The sequence below is a fragment of the Aureobasidium subglaciale genome (genome assembly GCF_000721755.1).
Source record: "Aureobasidium subglaciale EXF-2481 unplaced genomic scaffold scaffold_25, whole genome shotgun sequence".
NCBI lineage: Eukaryota > Fungi > Ascomycota > Dothideomycetes > Dothideales > Saccotheciaceae > Aureobasidium > Aureobasidium subglaciale.
The window spans coordinates 105,986-125,593 of NW_013566970.1; the positions used below are offsets into that span (position 1 = coordinate 105,986).

The following is a 19,608-nucleotide window of genomic DNA, read 5'->3' on the forward strand; positions in this document are numbered from 1 at the left end:
GCACTTATCGGGCCCTGTAACTAACTCTCTCTCCAATCCGTCTAGGCCTGAGATCGCTACTTGCGAATAGCCATATCCCGATTAGTTCAACCCATGGAGTCCAATCCCCCACACTCAATTCTGCGCTGCTACACGACCCGTCCATAAGCCTCGTCCACTATTTGGCTGGCTTCATTATTTTCTGCCCCAGAGCAGCCAACTCGTCTTGCCGCGCGCTTTGCTCGCTAGCTGCGCCAGCACAAGTCCTCACTTCGAAACTTGCCGACACTGGTCATCCGTCACCGCCTCTCCTTCAACATCATGTCTAATCTTGCGGTATCTACCCCGCCTAAGGATCCTGCTGTGCCTGTGCAAGCTCGTGCCTTGTCCCAAAACTTGCCAGATGCTGGCTTACGAGGTCTTGATCATTGTGCGTCATCAGATAACCATACACTCCGATACACAAACTTCCCCTTGCTAATCATCAAAAGACTCCCGTAAACTCCCAAAATGGCGTTATCGTCTAAGGCAGTCCCTGCTACCTGTCGTCCGATGGGAGACTCCTTATTTGGCCAAGGTCCAACAGACCTGTCGGACTCCCTTTCTTGACTCGTATTTTGCAATGACTGCCAATCTCGGTACCCATACCTTTTTCATGGCTGCCCTTCCTGTGTGCTTCTGGTGTGGTTACACCAGCGTTGGTAGAGCGTATGATGATTGAATCTCCCACGGCAAGCTGGTTCTATACTAATTCTTGACCAGTCTGGTGCATATGCTTGCCTTGGGTGTCTTCATAAGTGGATGGATCAAAGACCTGGTCTGTCTGCCGAGACCCCTATCTCCTCCTCTGCAAAGAATCACAATGTCTGGTTCTGCCGCACTGGAGTATGGCTTCCCATCAACACACTCGACGAACGCCGTCTCCGTGGCCACGTACTTCCTGTATCAACTGCACACTTCGGCCGATGATGTCGCATCACCTCAAAGAATCTTCGGCCTGTGTCTTGGATACTTCTACGCGATATCCATCGTCCTTGGCCGTATGTACTGTGGAATGCACGGATTCTTCGATGTGATTGTTGGGAGCGCTCTCGGTGCGCTGATTGCTGTGGTACAACTGGCATACGGGACGCCTTTCGATGATTGGATCGCGGCAGGTTCTTGGACTCATCCAGCATTGGTATTCTTGGTTGTGCTACTTGCAGTCCGGTTCCACCCCGAGCCGGCGGATAATTGCCCCTGCTACGATGATAGTGTTGCTTTTGCTGCCGTAGTGTTGGGCTGTCAGTTAGGACACTGGCATTTCGCCGGAACAAGTATTGCAGTCATTGGTGAAGCTCCAGCAACTGTGTTTTTCAGCCTCGAACAACTCGGATGGTTCAAGACGCTGGCTCGTGTCGTTGGAGGCGTCGTGATTGTCTTCCTATGGAGAGCTTCGATGAAGCCTATTCTTCTCAGATGTCTCCCTCCACTGTTCCGCTTCCTCGAAACAGGAGGTGCGACTCTGCCTCGACGATTCTTCACCCAAGCAAGGTATGCATATCTCATCTCCTCAAGTCACGATGTCTGACAAATGGCAGCGAGTATAAGAGGGTACCAACTCTCCGCCGAGACGACAATGTCATTCCCTCAGCTTCAGAAATCCCAGGAATGTTGTCCAATCTTCGTCATCCGCGCAAACGCGGCATTTCAGTAGGGCCGCAGTCAGAGGCGGATGCACGTGAATTTATCGCCAACAGAGAACGTAAACGTAGAGAAAGTCGGTCGTCTGCAGACGGCAACGATTCTCGACCTCAGCTCAGCAAAATGCCAGGCGGCTCATTCTACAGCTCAACTCTGGATAAGGGACACGACACTGTCAAGCAAAGGCGATTTGAGGACAATACGGGCTCGTTTGGAGTAGTCACACCACTTGCGACGCCTCGTCAAGCGGGTGACCTTTTAATGCCCGATCCGTTCAACACACTGCCATTGACACCACCACAAAGTGACAGCGGAAATGGTAGCGACGCAGGAAGAGAAGAAAAGGAAGAGAGGGAAGATGCGGAACAAGATCACCAGATGTTTCTTGCACTGGCTAAGCCGCGAGTGCGGTACGATGTTGAAGTCGTGACCAAACTGGTCATTTACGCAGGTACGAGATATCCCTCACGACAAGCGCGAATTCGACTAACATGTACAGGCATTGCTTGGCTTGCCGTAGAGGGCAATCCACTGCTCTTCGAGATAGCGGGGGTTGGTAAGTACAGTGTGTGATGCTTGTGTTAGTGACGATGCAAAGAGGGAAAAGTGCAAAATAATGACACGCGTACAAAGAGAAGTCAGACCTGGTACATAATGTTTATAATGACAAGTACATGTGGTTATGCAAGCGTTGTTTCTTCACATGATGAGTCTGCGATGAGCAGCCAAGCGTCGGAGCAAAGTTCACGTTGATGCTTCAGGAAAGCTGAAACACGCGGAGTAGGGTGTGGCGGTGCGCGTGTGGCTCAAAGGCGTGCAGGAGATTCAGGGCGGTGTTGCGGCGGCGCGTCAAACCAGCGAGAGCTACAATTCCCTAGTCGACCCATTGACCTCTCCTTCCCTCTCTACAAATTGCGACTAGGAAACGACAAGTACGCTATCAACCTTCACTTCTCAGGAAACAACCAACATCACGACTCTCTAGTCCACCATATCACCCCTGTCGCAGTTTCCGCGCACGATAGTTTGGTCAACGGCTCTCAGCGCTCATGTCGGATTTCACATCAGCAAGCAACAAATAAGATGGAGGACCCTCTGGTCCCGGCGACAAATGGAGCGGCCATCGGAAGGCCTGTCTCACCAGCTCCGCCAACTACATCGACGATAGATCCACAGTTGATCATCTCATACCTGGAATCCGTCCTTCATGTCACCCTTGGGGCTTCGAGAAAGGAGTTGGAGGCCAACAACAGTTTCCTGAGCCCGGAGAACTTGTCAGAAACACTTGTGCGATGTCAGAGATTTGCATCAGAAGCACAGGTTGCCATCTACGTGCAGCAGGAAACTTTGGACGCGGTTGACGGCTTCCAAGGAGACGATGATGCCTGTTAGTAGCTCCCATGCACATGGCACATATGGTCGCTAACAGTCCACAGTCGTGTCGACACAATCCACTTACCTCCTCGGCTCCAAACTCACATATACGCCCTCGACGGCATCATGCGTTGCGATCCTCAAGCGACCAGTGCCCATCCTCCCCACAGTTCCCATCAGCAGCCAGCTGTCGGTGATCAATTTACCAGGCGCAGGCGCCTCCTTGTCGACTAACGCCAATACCGGATCCTCTGCTTCGCCCTTCGAAGCCCTTCACTCCCTCGTACACTTCGCCCTGGCCCCCTACTTCGATGCTTGCACAAAAAGTCAAGAATCAAATCATGCATACACAAAGCACACAGATGCAGAGTCGCGCACTGGCATTCCTGGAGCAAAGAGGAGGATCGCCGAGCTTGAGCTCAGTCTGAGAAACCTACAACAGAACATCGATGTACCCGATCTTCATCTGCCTATACATCCCGTAATTCAAGCCGCCATCGAGGAAGCCGCTACCCGTAATGAAAAGCCCACCTCAGCGCATTTGCCACAGTCTCTACTGACGGATGCCCATTTCCTAAATAACCTGCAAGCTGCCGTGAATGGCTGGATCAAGGCTATTCAAGAGAGTACACAACGCTCTCGCGACCCCAGTACAGGTACAGCTATGCAGGAGAAGAACTTCTGGTTGTCCATGGAGTCAGCCTTAGACAGCATCGAGCGCCAACAAAATAGCGACCCCGTCCGCCTGTCTCTAGATGTATTGAGTCAGGCAAAACGCCACGCCACCGCTGTCAGTTTCCACGCCGATACTGGCTTCAAAGAGGCCGCCGACAAGGTCCAAAAGTACAACCAGCTGATGAGAGATCTTCCGCTGGAGGAGCTGCTCGCTGCCGCGACCTTGATAAAGGTCCAAGAATCACTTGATCAGGTCTTCCAGCACATCAACAAGAAGCTGAGAGTGTGCGCATATCCTATACGTCGTGCTTTGCCCTTGGTCGAAGCCGTCTCCGGTGATCTGGATATAAGGCTCCACGAATTGCTCCACGGCCGCAGCCTCATGCATTTGGACTTTCAAGAGTTCCAAAGCCTGATGGCCGCGACAGATAAGATTTGGGATATCTGGGAAGACAACTTCAAAGAATTCGCCAATGCTGCAAGAGAAGTGATCAGACGCAGAGGTGAGAAGTTCATTCCTATCAAGATCGATCCTCGTCACAAGCAGACGAAAGAGCGTCTAAAGTATATCAACACTTTCCGCGTCAACCACGAGCAGCTTCGTGACACAATTGCCAACGTCCTCGGCGAGGACCAAGACAACATTCACAACGATCGCGTCTCGGGCCCTGTCATCATCGAGGAGATGGGCGATGTCGATGCCATTGACGAGATCTCACAAGCCTATTCTGTTTTGAAGGACGTGGATGTTCTTGATGTTTCAGAGGAGGGCACTCGCATCTGGGTACGTGCTGAAGCTACATACAACGAGCGCACAGCACGCGTAGAGAACTCGATCATCGCTCGCTTGAGAGATCGCCTGGCGCTTGCTAAGAACTCCAACGAGATGTTCCGTGTGTTCTCAAAGTTCAATGCTCTTTTTGTGCGACCGAAGATTCGTTCTGCCATTTCTGAGTACCAAACGCAGCTTATTGGCAATGTCAAGAACGATATTGCTGCCTTGCAGGAACGTTTCATGCACCCGTACGGTCATACTGAGACACATGCAATGGCCCAGCTCCGTGATTTGCCTCCTGTCTCTGGTGCCATTATTCGCACAAGACAAATAGAAAGGCAGCTCAATGCTTATATGAGCAAGGTTGAGGACGTTCTAGGCAAAGACTGGGCTCTGCATGTTGAAGGCCAGAAACTCCAAACCGAGAGCAACATGTTCAGGAAGAAGCTTGATGTCAAGCCTGTATTCGACGAATGGCTACGCGACGTCAATCGCCGACAGCTATCCGTTTCTGGCCGCTTGTTCGCTATCAGCCGCAACCGTGCCAGTGGCAACATCCTCGAGCTGAGTGTAAGTTTCGACGCTCAAGTCATTGCGCTGTTCAAGGAAGTCCGAAATTTGCAGTGGCAAAAGTTCACCATCCCACATGCGATAAACAACACGTCGAAAGAGGCCAGGCGTGTGTACCCTTACGCTGTCAGTCTGATGGAAAGTGTCAACACTTATGCTCAAACCATCAACGTCATCGACAGTATGCCCGAGGTCTCAATGCTTGTTAATGGCGTCCGAAGTGAAGTGCAAGCACTCATCGCAAAGGGCACCCCTCTCAAGTGGGATAGTCTATCGGGTGCTTACGAGGTCAACGTTCGCCAAATGCCCTCAGGATCATCTGATCAGACAGAAAGCAAGCATGTCAAGTTTATCAGAGACTTTGCCAAGGCGGTTCGTGACTTGCAAGAAAAGACATCGCTATTGTCGTCCATCAACATCGCTGTTCACGCCGCCCTTACTGAGCTTGAAACATGCCCATACACCCAAGAAGCATTCAGACAACAGATTGACATCATACAAAAGTCGGTTGATCAACTGAACTTGAAGAGTTTCTCCAACCTCTCTTTGTGGGTCGCTGAGACGAACCAGAAGATCCAACTCGTCCTGTTGTCTCGACTACAGCACGCACTGAGGCAATGGATCTCGGTCTTTGCCGCCCAGAGAGACGGTGAAGATGATGATAACGACGATGCTGAGCAGGATCGCGACGTACCTCAGTTCGAGCCTTGTTTGCATGAAATGGCCATGCGCAATCAGTCAATCTACCTTGATCCGCCGCTTGAAAGTGCGAGAGCTTCGTGGCTTCAACACCTTCACGACTGGCTCAGCATCGTTTGTAGCTTGCCAAAGATCCAAGCTGAGAGATTCGAGCTCGCTCTTGGCTTTAATCTGGATACCGTTGCTGCTACTTTCTCGGACCTGCCACTATTGTGTGTCGATCCTCTTTCAAACGCCTATAACGCAGTGGAAGACAAAATCTCCGTCATCAGCGGCTATGTGGATCAATGGCTCCAATTCCAGTCCTTATGGGACCTGCAGTCTGAACAGGTGTATGACTATCTGGGCGAGGATCTTGCCATGTGGCTGCAACTTCTACTCGAAATTCGTAAGAAGCGCGAGACTTTCGATACCACTGAGACTACTCGCTCGTTTGACCATCTCACAATTGAGTATGAGCAAGTGCAGCTCAAGGTCAATGCCAAGTATGACCAGTGGCAACATGAGTTGCGGACACAATTTGCTCAGAGACTAGGCAACCGCATGTCTGAGGTCTTCGCCGCACTCCAGAAGGCTAGACAGGAGCTTGAGGGGCAGTCACTGGAAGCCTCTTCTACTGCTCAAGCTGTGACATTTATCACCACAGTCCAACAATGCAAACGTAAGGTCAAGGCATGGGAGCCTGAGATCAATACTTTCCGCGACGGACAGAAAACACTCATCAGACAGAGATACCAGTTCCCCGCCGATTGGCTCTATGTCGAGCAGATTGATGGCGAATGGACTGCACTCAATCAAGTCCTCGACCGCAAGAGCAAGGTAATTGAGGATCAAACAGATGCTCTGAAGGCCAAGATTGTCGCGGAAGATAGAGTCGTGGCTGGGCGCATCACCGAATTGACCGCTTCTTGGAATGACAGCAAACCTGTATCCGGAACCATCCCACCAGAGGAAGCAGTGTCAACTCTAGGGGAGTTCGAGACCGGCTTTGCACAACTCAACGAGCAATCAGAGATGGTCGCCAAAGCTAAGGAAGCACTTAATCTCCCGCCTAGTGCAGACTATGGCCTCGCTTCACTTCTTGAGGAGGTGCAAGACTTCAAGTCTGTATGGGCGAACCTCAAGATGGTTTGGGACGGACTAAATGAGCTTCGCGAGCAGTTATGGTCCAGCATACAGCCCAGAAAACTTCGCCAAAGCTTAGAGAAGCTCATCCAAATGACCAAGGAGATGCCTAGTAGAATGCGACAATACGCAGCGTTCGAGCACGTTCTTGGCGTTCTTCGTGGTCTCCTCAAGGTAAACCCTATCCTCTCTGACTTGAGATCAGACGCCGTCAAGGAAAGGCACTGGATCAAGATTTTCAAGGCCCTCAAGCCGTCTCAACGCTACTCTTCTATCTCAATGACGCTCGGCGATATCTGGGATCTGCAACTTGGACCTAGTGAAGTGATCATCAGGGATGTCATTACCCAAGCTCAAGGTGAGATGGCTCTCGAAGAGTTCTTGCGTCAAGTCAAGGACACCTGGCAAAACTACTCACTCGAGTTGGTAAACTACCAGAATCGTTGCAGACTCATCCGTGGTTGGGACGATCTTTTTGCAAAGTGCAGTGAGCACCTCAACTCTTTGCAAGCAATGCGCCACTCGCCCTATTACAAAGTTTTCGAAGAAGATGCATCTACGTGGGAAGAGCGTCTCAACCGAGTCCATCTACTGTTCGACGTATGGATAGATGTGCAGCGCCAATGGGTCTATCTCGAAGGTGTCTTCACTGGTAATGTTGATATCAAGGCCCTCCTTCCCATGGAGTCTAACCGCTTTAACAACATTAACACGGAGTTCTTGGCTGTGCTGAAGAAGGTCTACAAGTCGCCTCTAGTACTTGACGTACTCAACATTCCTGGAGTACAGAAATCTCTCGAGCGTCTAGCAGACCAGCTAAACAGAATCCAAAAGGCTTTGGGAGAGTACCTTGAACGTGAAAGAGTCTCGTTCCCTCGCTTCTACTTTGTCGGCGACGAGGACTTGCTTGAAATCATCGGCAACAGCAACGACACCTTGCGTATTGCTAAGCACCTGAAGAAGATGTTTGCTGGTATCTCCGGTGTCATCACTGATGAAGAGGCAAACATCACAGGCATCACGTCACGAGAAGGAGAGCGGGTCATGCTAAAGAAGATCGTCTCTCTGACCAAGACGCCCAGAGTCAATGAGTGGCTAGGCGCACTGGAAACACACATGAAGGAGACTCTCGCCGAGTCTTTCACCGATGCATTTACTGCCTTTGATGAGCTTGCTGGTCAAGAAATCATCGACGGCTCTGCCCTGGAAGCTTTCATCAATGACTACCCTGGTCAAATTGTTGTACTTGCCACTCAAGCATGCTGGACAAAGTGGGTTGGTACAGCTCTTAGTGAGAGCGGCGCTTCGTTGCCGAAGTTGTTTGACCGTCTCGTTGAGGTGTTGCGTTTGCTCGCTGCCTCCGTCTTGGGTGATCTTGATGCTCTCTACAGAAAGAAGTGCGAGCATCTCATCACCGAGTTTGTGCACCAGAGAGATACCGTCGAGAAGCTCGTCAACGCAAGTGCAGATTCTCCAACTCACCATCTCTGGCTTCTTTCGATGCGCTACGAATACCAGCCTGAAGCCGATCTGCTGGACCGTGTTCAAATCAAGATGGCGAACGCCGTTCTTGCTTACGGCTTTGAATACTTGGGCTTACCTGATCGTCTTGTCCGCACTCCTCTAACAGATCGCTGTTTCCTCACGCTCACCCAGGCTCTATGCCAGAGACTCGGTGGCTCGCCTTACGGACCTGCAGGTACTGGTAAGACCGAATCGGTCAAGGCACTTGGTGTTCAGCTTGGTCGCTTCACTCTGGTCTTCAACTGTGACGACACTTTTGATTATCAAGCCATGGGCCGAATTTTCCTCGGTATTTCACAGGTCGGTGCTTGGGGTTGTTTCGACGAGTTCAACAGACTGGAAGAGCGAATTCTGTCTGCCGTCTCTCAGCAGATCCAAAATATCCAGCTTGGTCTGCGCAAGAGCACAAGCGAGCAGAAGGCACAGATCGAGCTTATCGGACGCCAACTCATCGTGCATCAAAACACTGGTCTGTTCATCACTATGAACCCTGGTTATGCAGGCCGTTCAAATCTGCCAGACAACTTGAAGAAGTTGTTCCGCAGTGTCGCTATGTCAAAGCCTGACAAGGAGCTAATCGCAGAGGTTATGCTTTACTCTCAAGGTTTTTCACAGGCCAAACCTCTCTCAAGACAGGTTGTCCCCTTCTTTGATCGTTGCGGGGCTAGCCTCTCGAATCAGCCTCACTACGACTTCGGTCTTCGTGCCTTGAAAAGCGTCCTCGTAAGCTCCGGCGGTCTGAAGCGATCTCGTCTCGTGGATCATGCCGGAGAGACACTTCCCGAAGAAATCGTCGAGCCTCAAATCATTGTCCAGAGTCTTCGCGAAACAATCGCACCCAAGCTTGTCCGACCCGACGTTGACGTGATGCGCCAAGTCGAAGATGAAGTCTTCCCTGGCGTACAGTATGTGCCAGCTGAGTTGGCTGATCTCAAGAAGGCTATCAGAGACGTCGCTGCAGAGAAGAAGTTGATCGCAACCGACTCATGGATGACCAAGGTCCTTCAGCTCTACCAGATCCAGAACATTCATCATGGTGTTATGACCGTCGGTAGCTCCGGAACTGGTAAGTCCACCGCTTGGAAGGCCTTGCTCGCTGCCCTGCAACGCGTCGATGGTATTGAAGGTGTTTGTCACATCATTGATCCCAAGGTTATGTCCAAGGAAAGTCTTTATGGCACCTTGGATGCTACTACACGCGAGTGGACAGACGGTCTCTTCACAAGCATCCTCAGAAAGATTGTCGACAACCTTAGAGGAGAGGATAGCAAGCGCCACTGGATCATCTTTGACGGCGACGTCGATCCTGAGTGGGTTGAAAACTTGAACAGTGTTCTCGATGACAACAAGCTCCTTACCTTGCCTAACGGTGAGCGTCTCAATCTACCCGCAAATGTCCGCATCATGTTCGAGGTCGAGACTCTCAAGTACGCTACCCTAGCTACCGTCAGTCGTTGTGGTATGGTCTGGTTCAGCGACGACACAGTGACCACCGAGCTCATGATTTCCAACCACTTGGCCGAGTTGCGCAGCGCCAGCTTCGACGACCTTGATGAGGACTCTATCCTTACCACGCAGACTGCTGCAGCTGTGGAAGCTGTACAGAACCAGGTCGCCGATCTGCTCCAAGAACGTCTCGCCTCGAACAACTTCTGCACCCAGGCTCTTAGCGAAGCCAAAATCTACAACCATATCATGGAGTTCACAGAGATCAGAGCTCTAACTACACTCTTTTCCCTCCTGCGCAAGGCTTGCAGATCGATCATCGAGTACAACGTACAACACCCTGACTTCCCTCTGGAGCTTGAGCAGATTGAGTCTTTCATATCCAAGAAGCTCGTTCTCGCTATCATCTGGTCCTTTGTCGGAGACTGTCCTCTGACTGATCGCAAGACCTTCGGCGACTACATCGCCAGTCTTGCAGCTATCGATCTGCCACCTATTGTGGATCAAGGCTCAATGATTGACTACGATACGGTTCTTCCTGAATCTCAATGGGTGCCATGGCAGAACCAGGTTCCTACAATTGAAGTTAATACTCACTCCATTACTCAGACCGATGTCGTGATTCCTACTGTCGACACAATTCGCCACGAGGATGTGCTATACTCATGGCTCGCAGAGCACAAGCCACTGTTGCTTTGTGGCCCTCCTGGATCGGGTAAGACGATGACACTTTTCAGCGCCCTGAGAAAATTGCCTACTCTCGAAGTGGTTGGCCTCAACTTCTCCAGTGCTACCACCCCCGAGCTACTTGTGAAGACTCTTGAACAGTACTGCGAGTACAAGAAGACACTCAACGGCACCACTCTCGCACCTACACAGATCGGTCGCTGGCTCGTGCTGTTCTGCGACGAGATCAATTTGCCCGCTCCGGACAAATACGGTACCCAAAGAGTTATCTCGTTCCTCCGCCAAATGGTTGAGCATGGCGGCTTCTGGCGCACTGCTACTAAGACTTGGGTCAGCCTCGAGCGCATCCAATTCGTTGGTGCTTGTAACCCTCCTACAGATGCTGGCCGTACGCCACTTGGATTGAGATTCTTGAGACATGCACCACTTATCATGGTCGACTACCCTGGTGAGCTGTCCCTAACTCAAATCTACGGCACATTCAATAGCGCTGTCCTCAAGATTGTTCCCTCCCTTCGTGGTCACTCAGAGGCCCTCACGAGAGCTATGATTCAGCTCTACTCAGAATCTCAGAAACGATTCACTGCAGACATTCAGCCTCACTACGTTTACTCTCCTCGTGAGTTGACTCGTTGGGTTCGTGCCGTGTACGAAGCTATCAAGCCTCTCGAGACGCTCACCCTAGAAGGTCTGGTCAGAATCTGGGCTCACGAAGCTCTCCGACTCTTCTCTGACAGACTCATCGCTGAAGATGAGAGACAATGGACTGAAGAGGCTGTCGACAGGATTGCGGTTGAGCACTTCCCCAACGTCGATGAAGTAACCGCTCTGCAGCGTCCCATCCTTTACTCTACTTGGATGTCCAAACACTACGAGCCTGTTGATCGCGAGCAACTTCGTGACTACCTTCGCATCCGTCTACGCCAATTCTGCGAAGAAGAGCTTGACGTGCCTCTCATCTTGTTCAATGACGTTCTTGATCACATCCTTCGCATTGACAGGGTCTTCAGGCAGCCTCAAGGACATCTCATCCTTATTGGTGTCAGCGGAAGTGGCAAGACTACCTTGTCCCGCTTTGTTGCTTGGTCAAGTGGTCTCAAGGTCTTCCAGATCAAGGTTCACGGCAAGTACACGGCCGAAGACTTTGATGACGACCTCAGGAACGTTCTTCGAAGATGTGGTGTCAAGGGTGAGAAAATCTGCTTCATCATGGATGAGTCAAATGTTCTCGACTCTGGCTTCTTGGAGCGCATGAACACTCTGCTGGCAAATGGTGAAGTACCTGGTCTGTTCGAGGGTGATGAGTTTGCCTCTCTTATGACAGCTTGCAAGGAAGCCGCCCAGAGCAAGGGCCAGCTTTTGGATTCTCAAGAAGAGCTCTACAAGTGGTTCACGCAGCAGATCGTGCAGAATCTGCACGTAGTCTTCACCATGAACCCTCCTACGGAAGGCCTGTCGTCAAAGGCAGCCACCAGTCCTGCCTTGTTCAACAGATGTGTACTCAACTGGTTCGGTGACTGGTCTGACCAAGCACTTTTCCAGGTCGGCTACGAGCTTACACAATCCGTCGATCTCGATCGAGCATCTTATGCTTCGCCGGATAGTATTCCGGTTGCCTACAGACAGCTCCAATTACCAGCCTCACACCGTGATGCCGTGGTTAACTCTATGGTTCATGTGCATCACTCTATGCACAAGTTCAACGCTAGACTGCTCCGTCAACAGAACAAGACCACCTATCTCACTCCTCGCCACTTCCTCGATTTCCTATCTCAGTTTGTTAAGCTCTACAACGAGAAGCGCGGCGACTTGGAAGAACAGCAACGCCATCTAAACACTGGTCTGGACAAGTTGCACACGACTACTGTCCAGGTTTCTGACATGTCAAAGAGTTTGACCGACAAGAACGTTCAGCTACAAACAAAGGATGCTGAGGCCAACGAGAAGTTGCAACGTATGATCGCTGATCAGCGTGAGGCCGAAACTCGCCGTGCTGCATCACTCGAAGTCCAAAATGCTTTGGTAGAGCAGGAGAGAATTGTCGCAGAAAGACGAGAAGTTGTGCTTCATGACTTGGCACAGGCCGAGCCTGCTGTTATTGAAGCTCAGAAGAGTGTCAGCAATATCAAGAAGCAGCATCTGACCGAAGTGCGTTCTATGCAGAATCCTCCCTCAGGTGTCAAGCTCGCGCTCGAATCAGTCTGCACCCTGCTAGGTCACAAGGCACCTGACTGGAAGACTATTGTGTCTATCGTCCGTCGCGACGATTTCATCGCAAGCATTGTGAACTACGACAACGAAAGACAGATGACCAGCAGCCACAGAATCAGGATGCAGAGAGAGTTCTTGTCCAAGGATGACTTCAGCTTCGAGCGTGTCAATCGTGCCAGTAAGGCTTGTGGTCCTCTTGTCCAATGGGTTGAGGCCCAGGTTAACTACTCGGCCATCCTTGATCGCATCGGACCTCTCAGAGAGGAAGTTGCTCACCTCGAGGAGGAGGCTTTGCAGACCAAGGCTAACGCGCAGGCAATCTTCTCCGAGATCAAGAAGCTCGACAACAACATTGCCACTTACAAGACTGAGTATGCTGCTCTCGTCAGTCAGGTAGAGGCTATCAAGAGCGAGATGGCTCGTGTTCAGAGCAAGGTCGATCGAAGTTCTCGCCTGATCAAGAATCTATCCTCTGAACGCGAGAGATGGGATGAGACCAGCAAGTCCTTTGACGCACAGATGGACACCATCGTTGGTGACGTCTTCCTTGCGGCCGCTTTCCTTGCGTATGGTGGTCTTTATGATCAGCAGTATCGCAAGGCGATGCTCGAGGATTGGGCGTTCCAGCTTGCAGCTTCTAGCATCCACCACAAACCACACAACCCCATGGCTGAGTATCTCTCTACAGCAGATGATAGACTGCAATGGCAACAGAACTCGTTGCCTGTTGACGACCTCTGCACGGAAAATGCCATTATGCTTCAGCGTTTCAATAGATACCCTCTCATCATCGACCCCTCGGGCCGTACTGTGGAGTTCCTGCAAAACGAGTGTAAGGATCGTAGACTGACCGTCACAAGTTTCCTCGACAGCTCGTTCACCAAGCAATTAGAGAGTTCGCTGCGTTTCGGTAATCCTATTCTTATTCAAGACGCCGAACATCTGGACCCTATTCTCAACCATGTACTCAACAAGGAGTATCAAAAAACTGGTGGTCGTGTGCTCATCCAGCTCGGAAGACAGGAGATTGATTTCTCACCCGCCTTCCGCCTCTATCTCACCACCAGAGATCCTTCGGCGACGTTCGCTCCTGACATCTGCAGCAGAACCACATTCGTCAACTTCACGGTCACTCAAAGCAGTCTGCGCACTCAGGCCCTCAACGACGTTCTCAAGTCCGAGCGTCCTGATGTGGACGAGAGACGTACTAACCTTGTCAAGACCCAGGGTGAGTTTAGGCTGCGCCTTCGCCATCTTGAGAAGCAGCTTCTGCGTGCTCTCAACGAGTCTCAAGGCAATATCCTAGACGATGACAAGGTCATCCAAACACTTGAGACTCTCAAGAAGGAAGCCAGCGAGATTGCTGTCAAGGCTGCGGAGACCGATGGCGTCATGACAGAGGTTGAGCGTATCACCATGTCTTACGATGTCATTGCTCAATCTTGCTCGGCAATCTTTGCTGTACTCGACCAGCTGTACCACATCAACCACTTCTACCAGTTTTCGTTGCAGTACTTTGTCAACATATTCCACACTGTGCTCCTTGCTTCTAAGAGTAGACCTGCTGGGAGCCATGAAAACAGAGTCGATGCTATCATCAAGGAGATCTTTATCAGCACCTACCGCAGCACTGCCCTTACTTTGCTGCAAAAGGACCGCATCACATTTGCCATGCTTCTCGCTCAAGCCTCGCCTCTGAAGATGGATAAGTCGTTGATCGACAAAGTGCTGGATGAAGATATCAAGGGCGTCGACTTGTCGACCAACCCTGAGCTGAGAGATGAGGCTATGTCGCGCGCTTCAACCATTAAGCAGTTTAAGAATGGCCTTGATCGAGTCTCCGAGGATGAGTGGAACAGTTTCTTCTCCGCCGAGTTCCCCGAGAAGAACGTACCCGTGCTCGGAGAGACTGACAATGAGCTCGACCGAAGACTTCTGAACCTCTTGATAATCAAGGTCTTGCGTGTTGACCGTCTTGTCCCAGCGGCAGAGGTGTTCATCACTTCATTGTTCGGCGCAGCTATGCTCGACATTAGCGATGATCTCAGCCGTATTGTCAAGGAAGTCACAGCACACACTCCTATCGCTCTTTCCTCATCGCCTGGCTTCGACGCTAGTTACAAGGTCGATCAGCTTGTTGAACGCACAGCCTCGCGTTGCGCAAACGTCGCCATGGGTTCCAACGAGTCTTTGGCCAACGCCGATGGCGCTCTTGCCAATGCTGCAGCGACTGGCTCATGGGTCATGGTCAAGAATGTACATTTGGCTGCTCACTGGCTTCAGAATCTGGAAAAGAGAATTGATAGTCTCAAGCCTCATCCTGACTTTAGACTCTTCTTGTCCATGGAGAGCTCGCCCAAGATCCCTGTCAATTTACTGAGAGCTTCCAGAGTGCTGAGTTACGAGCAACCCGCTGGTATCAGAGCCAATATGCGCGACTCTATGGCCTCGTTGAAGGAAAGTGGCCCCCAACAGCCTGTTGAAAAGGTCAGAGTATACTTCTTACTTGCCTTTTTACATGCTGTTGTTCAGGAGCGCTTGAGATATGCACCTCGTCTTGGATGGAGCGGCTTCTGGGAATTCAACGACAGTGATTTCGAATGCTCGATTTTCATCATCGATACCTGGATGACCACCGTCGCCGGCACACGCTCCAACATTTCCCCCCACTCGATCCCTTGGTCCCTCCTCCGTATCATGGTAACCGAAACCTACGGCGGCAAAATCGACAGCGCGGCCGACTTTGCCATTTTATCACAACTGGTCAACTCGGTGCTCACACCCGCAGCCTTTGAGGAAAACTTTTCCCTTCAACAAGGACTCGTGGTACCTACTGGAACCAGCAAACGAGACTTTGAGACATGGATCAAATCGTTACCGGAGAGGGAGCCACCTACTTATTTGGGCTTGGAAGCCAATGCGGAGAAGTTGTTACTTGTGGCGCATGCGGATGAAATGTGTGAGGGTCTGAGACGGGTTTTGGAGGTTTTGGACGAAGGGGAAGCTGTCATGGCGGAAGCTGCTGAAGTCGTGGAGGTGTGAGTAGAGAATGTTTTTGAAATTGGAGGGATTAGATGGGAAGGGTGGAGAAGGAAGAGAGTTGATGAATGTAAGTGGTTGATGGACTTTATGGCTGTTAATAGGAGAGGGGGGGCGTATTATAGTGCTTTTTGCATTGCATTGCATTGCAGTGGTGTTTTATTTTTATTGTTTTTTACTCTTGTGGGTTTTAGCGGTATGTCGAATGTTCTTCATCGTTATTTTCCCATGGTTTTTGGTATCACTGTGTTTCCTTGCAGAGCTGTAAGTATGTGGTGTTGTATCTGTTGGACTCTAGCTTTGATTGGCTATAAAAAAACAGCAGTCAGGCGATCTTGACTCGCTTTAACCAGTTCTATAGGAGAGAGGAGTGATCAATGGAGGGGAGATGTGTGTGGAAGAGCGGGTCGATGCTGATGCCCTTTCTTGCTTTTGATCCATAGTGCCATTACCTTGGAGTGTTGGAAATTTGCACGTCGGCAGTGCAAGAGATCGGTCCCCCTCAGATGAACAACTTCGGAGACAAAGTCCGGAAAACGACATCGGCAGCTCATCGGGTAAATAGGCAGCGCTGCGAGTGACGAAGTGCAGTGGTGGGACAAGTGGGCGCTCTTGGTCTCGAAGCACAGCGAGCTCTTAGCACCTCACACGAGCACATAAGAGACAATGTCAGTACCGCTGTCTTCAAAGGAGCAGTCTCTGTTCAAACAGGTCGTTCAGCTCTACGAATCAAAACAGTACAAGAGAGGTGCGCCGACAAATCCATTCTACATAGTCGACCGAAACACGACGTCGACTAACGCGGTCCTACAGGAATCAAGACTGCCGACCAGGTGTTGAAAAAGGTTCCCAACCATGGCGACACTCAGGCCATGAAGGCCTTGATCCTCAACTCTCAGGGCAAGACCGACGAGGCCTTTGACCTTGCCAAGCTCGCTCTCAAGAATGCCATGAAGTCCAATGTCTGTTGGCACGTCTATGGGTTGCTGTACCGCTCCGTCAAGAACTACGATGAAGCCATCAAGGCCTACAAGTTCGCTCTGCGCCTCGATCCCGACTCTCGCCAGATCCAGCGCGACCTCTCGCTTCTCCAGGCTCAGACCCGCGACTGGAAGGGTCTTATCGACAGTCGCAGAACAATGTTGACGGCCTCTTCGGGTGTCCGCGCAAACTGGACTGCCTTGGCCATCGCCCAACACATGGCTGGCGACTACTCGGCCGCCGAGAAGGTATTGAACATGTACGAAGAGACGCTCAAGAACCCCCCGCAAGCAACCGATCTCGAACACCACGAAGCCGTCCTGTACAAGAACACCATCATCGCCGAGTCCGGTGACTACGAGCGCGCCCTTCAAGGTCTCAAGGCCCTCTACAAGTCCAACCCCGACCGAACTGCCGTCATGGAGCTTAGAGCCGAGTACTTGTTGAAGCTGCATCGCAAAGAGGAGGCTGAGAAGGCATACCGCGCTCTTTTGAGCAGAAACGCCGAGAGACGCGCATACTACGACGGCTTGGAGAAGGCTCTTGGTCTCGACAAGAACGACCCTGCCGCGCACACCCAACTGCTGCATCTGTACAAGTCTTTTGCCGAGAAGAGCGACAGAATTGATGCACCCAGACGTGTGCCTCTCGACTTCCTGCAGGGCGATGCTTTCCGCGACGCTGTCGACGCCTACCTGACACGAGTCTTCCGCAAGGGTGTTCCTTCGACTTTCGCAAACCTCAAGGCCCTGTACAACGACGAATCAAAGAAGCAGACCATTGAAGAACTCGTCCTCGGCTACGCTTCGCAAAACAACGAGGAGAACGGCAAGAACTGGGACCTCGCTGTCAACTACTTCCTCGCACAACACTACGATTACCACCTCTGCCGCAATCTCGAAAAGGCCTCCGAATACATTGAAAAGACAATCGCTCTCAACACAAACCCTCAAGACTACACTTTCCACCTCACAAAAGCAAGAATCACAAAACACTCTGGCGATCTCGAAAAGGCGTCCAAGCAAATGAACGAGGCTCGCGAGATGGACCTCGCAGACCGCTACATCAACACAAAGTGCGCAAAATACCAATTACGAAACAACCAAAACGATACCGCTATCGAGACCATGGGTCTGTTCACTCGCAAAGAAGCCAACGGTGGCCCCCTGGGTGATCTACTCGACATGCAATGCATGTGGTACCTCTTTGAGGACGGCGAGGCCTACAAGCGTCAAAACAAGTTGGGTCTGGCACTCAAGCGCTTCAAGTCCATCCACGACATCTTTGACGTCTGGTACGAGGATCAATTCGACTTCCACAGTTTCTCCCTTAGGAAGGGTATGATCCGCGCGTACGTCGACATGATCAGATGGGAGGACCACTTGCGTCAACATCCCTTTTACTCCAGAGCTGCATACTCTGCCATTGACATTTACGTCAAGCTGTTCGACGACCCCAACTACGGCTCGACGAACGGCGATCTCAGCGACGCAGACAAGAAAAAGGCGGAGAAAAAGGCACGCAAGGAAAAGGAAAAGGCAGAAGCTGATAAGAAGGCTGCTGCTGCCGCAAAGGCGACCGCCACCTCGGAAGACATCGTCAAGAAGGAAGACACGGATCCTCACGGCGAAGAGCTAATCAAGACCAAGGACCCTCTGGGTGAAGCCATGAAGTACCTTTCACCACTCCTCGAGCAAAGCCCCCTCAACATCAAGTCGCAACAAGCCGGCTTCGAAGTCTTTGTGCGTAGGGAAAAGTACCTACCCGCCCTGAAATGCCTGGTCGCGGCTTCCAAAATCGACAACAATGACGCAACACTCAAGGAACAAAGTGCTCGTTTGCGCAAGACCTGTAAGTTATATCCTATTCTCCTGGCATATTACTCTCGAATTTTGAAAAGTATACTGACTTTGATCAAAGTGTCGGAGCTCAAAGAGCCGCTTCCGGAGAAGATCAAGGAGGTTGTTGATGCCGAGTTGGCTACACTGCCATGAGGATATCGTTGGCATTTTTCTATATACACCTCATCATGCAGAAGAGAAAAAGTATACTTGTTGCCGCTTCTTTGTTTCTTGACTTGTGCTATCTCCATCTATGTACGTGAGGTGTAAAAGGGATGCTGTAGATATGCAGAGTATTTTCCCCGACGTGGGGGAGATGTCAAGGGGATAGTGGTGAAAGTGCGATATTCCCCTGGATCGTAGGCAAGGTTCCCAAATGTTATTGTGCAGTAAGACGGCTGAGTCTTTCTTTTTTTATATCGCTGGGAGGGATGGCTGGGGAGAGATGGGAAAAGTGATGGGGGATGTAATGTCTTTTTGACTTTTGATGGGTTGTAGTTCTCTCCACTGGACAAGCGAGCGTGATTTGGAAAGAAAAAAAAAGACTGTGCATTTAGACAGCTGCATTTTGGTAATGGCTGTGTTTGGGTTAGGGAGAGAAGGAGATGGATTTTAGGTCTACTGCTTTCTAGGGATGTCTAGTTTATGGCATGAAAAAGATTATGCAACTTTTCACAGCTGACTTTGCGTAGGACTGTGCAGATCGCTATAGCTAACATGTTTTATATCTAAATGTGTAGAATAGACTTTGGCTCCTATTAAGATTTAGTTGATAGCTAGAAGCTGAAATACACAGTTCTTTCGACACTTGCTTTTAAGGTTGGCATTATTTAATTCCTCGCATGGTCTTGCTTTTTGCCATGATGATTTGAAGCGCATTAGTTAGTTGCACTACTAGTACATACAGACGCGTTGATTTGCAGCAATCATGCATTTAGCAGCTTTCTTTAGCAACCATGTCGTTAGTCAAGGTAAGGATCATGTATCTTGGGGATAGCT

At 50.8% G+C, this 19,608-nt stretch overlaps 2 protein-coding genes across 2 annotated transcripts; both read left to right on the plus strand.

The window, feature by feature from the left end:
* Window positions 1-300: 300 nt before the first annotated feature.
* AUEXF2481DRAFT_8118 (uncharacterized protein) lies at window positions 301-15,790 on the plus strand (the record flags this gene model as incomplete). The annotated part of the gene is made up of 8 exons (XM_013484887.1): window positions 301-409; window positions 471-687; window positions 742-1,512; window positions 1,560-2,113; window positions 2,162-2,218; window positions 2,585-3,049; window positions 3,099-10,402; window positions 10,460-15,790. 8 exons carry the CDS (start codon window positions 301-303, stop codon window positions 15,788-15,790), a joined length of 14,808 nt encoding a protein of 4,935 aa, XP_013340341.1.
* A 619-nt stretch (window positions 15,791-16,409) lies between these two features.
* Window positions 16,410-19,241, plus strand: AUEXF2481DRAFT_43576 (uncharacterized protein). Its single transcript, XM_013484934.1, has 3 exons — window positions 16,410-16,535; window positions 16,601-18,619; window positions 18,689-19,241. Exons 1-3 carry the CDS (start codon window positions 16,454-16,456, stop codon window positions 18,760-18,762), a joined length of 2,175 nt encoding a protein of 724 aa, XP_013340388.1. The 5' UTR covers window positions 16,410-16,453; the 3' UTR covers window positions 18,763-19,241.
* Window positions 19,242-19,608: the final 367 nt, after the last annotated feature.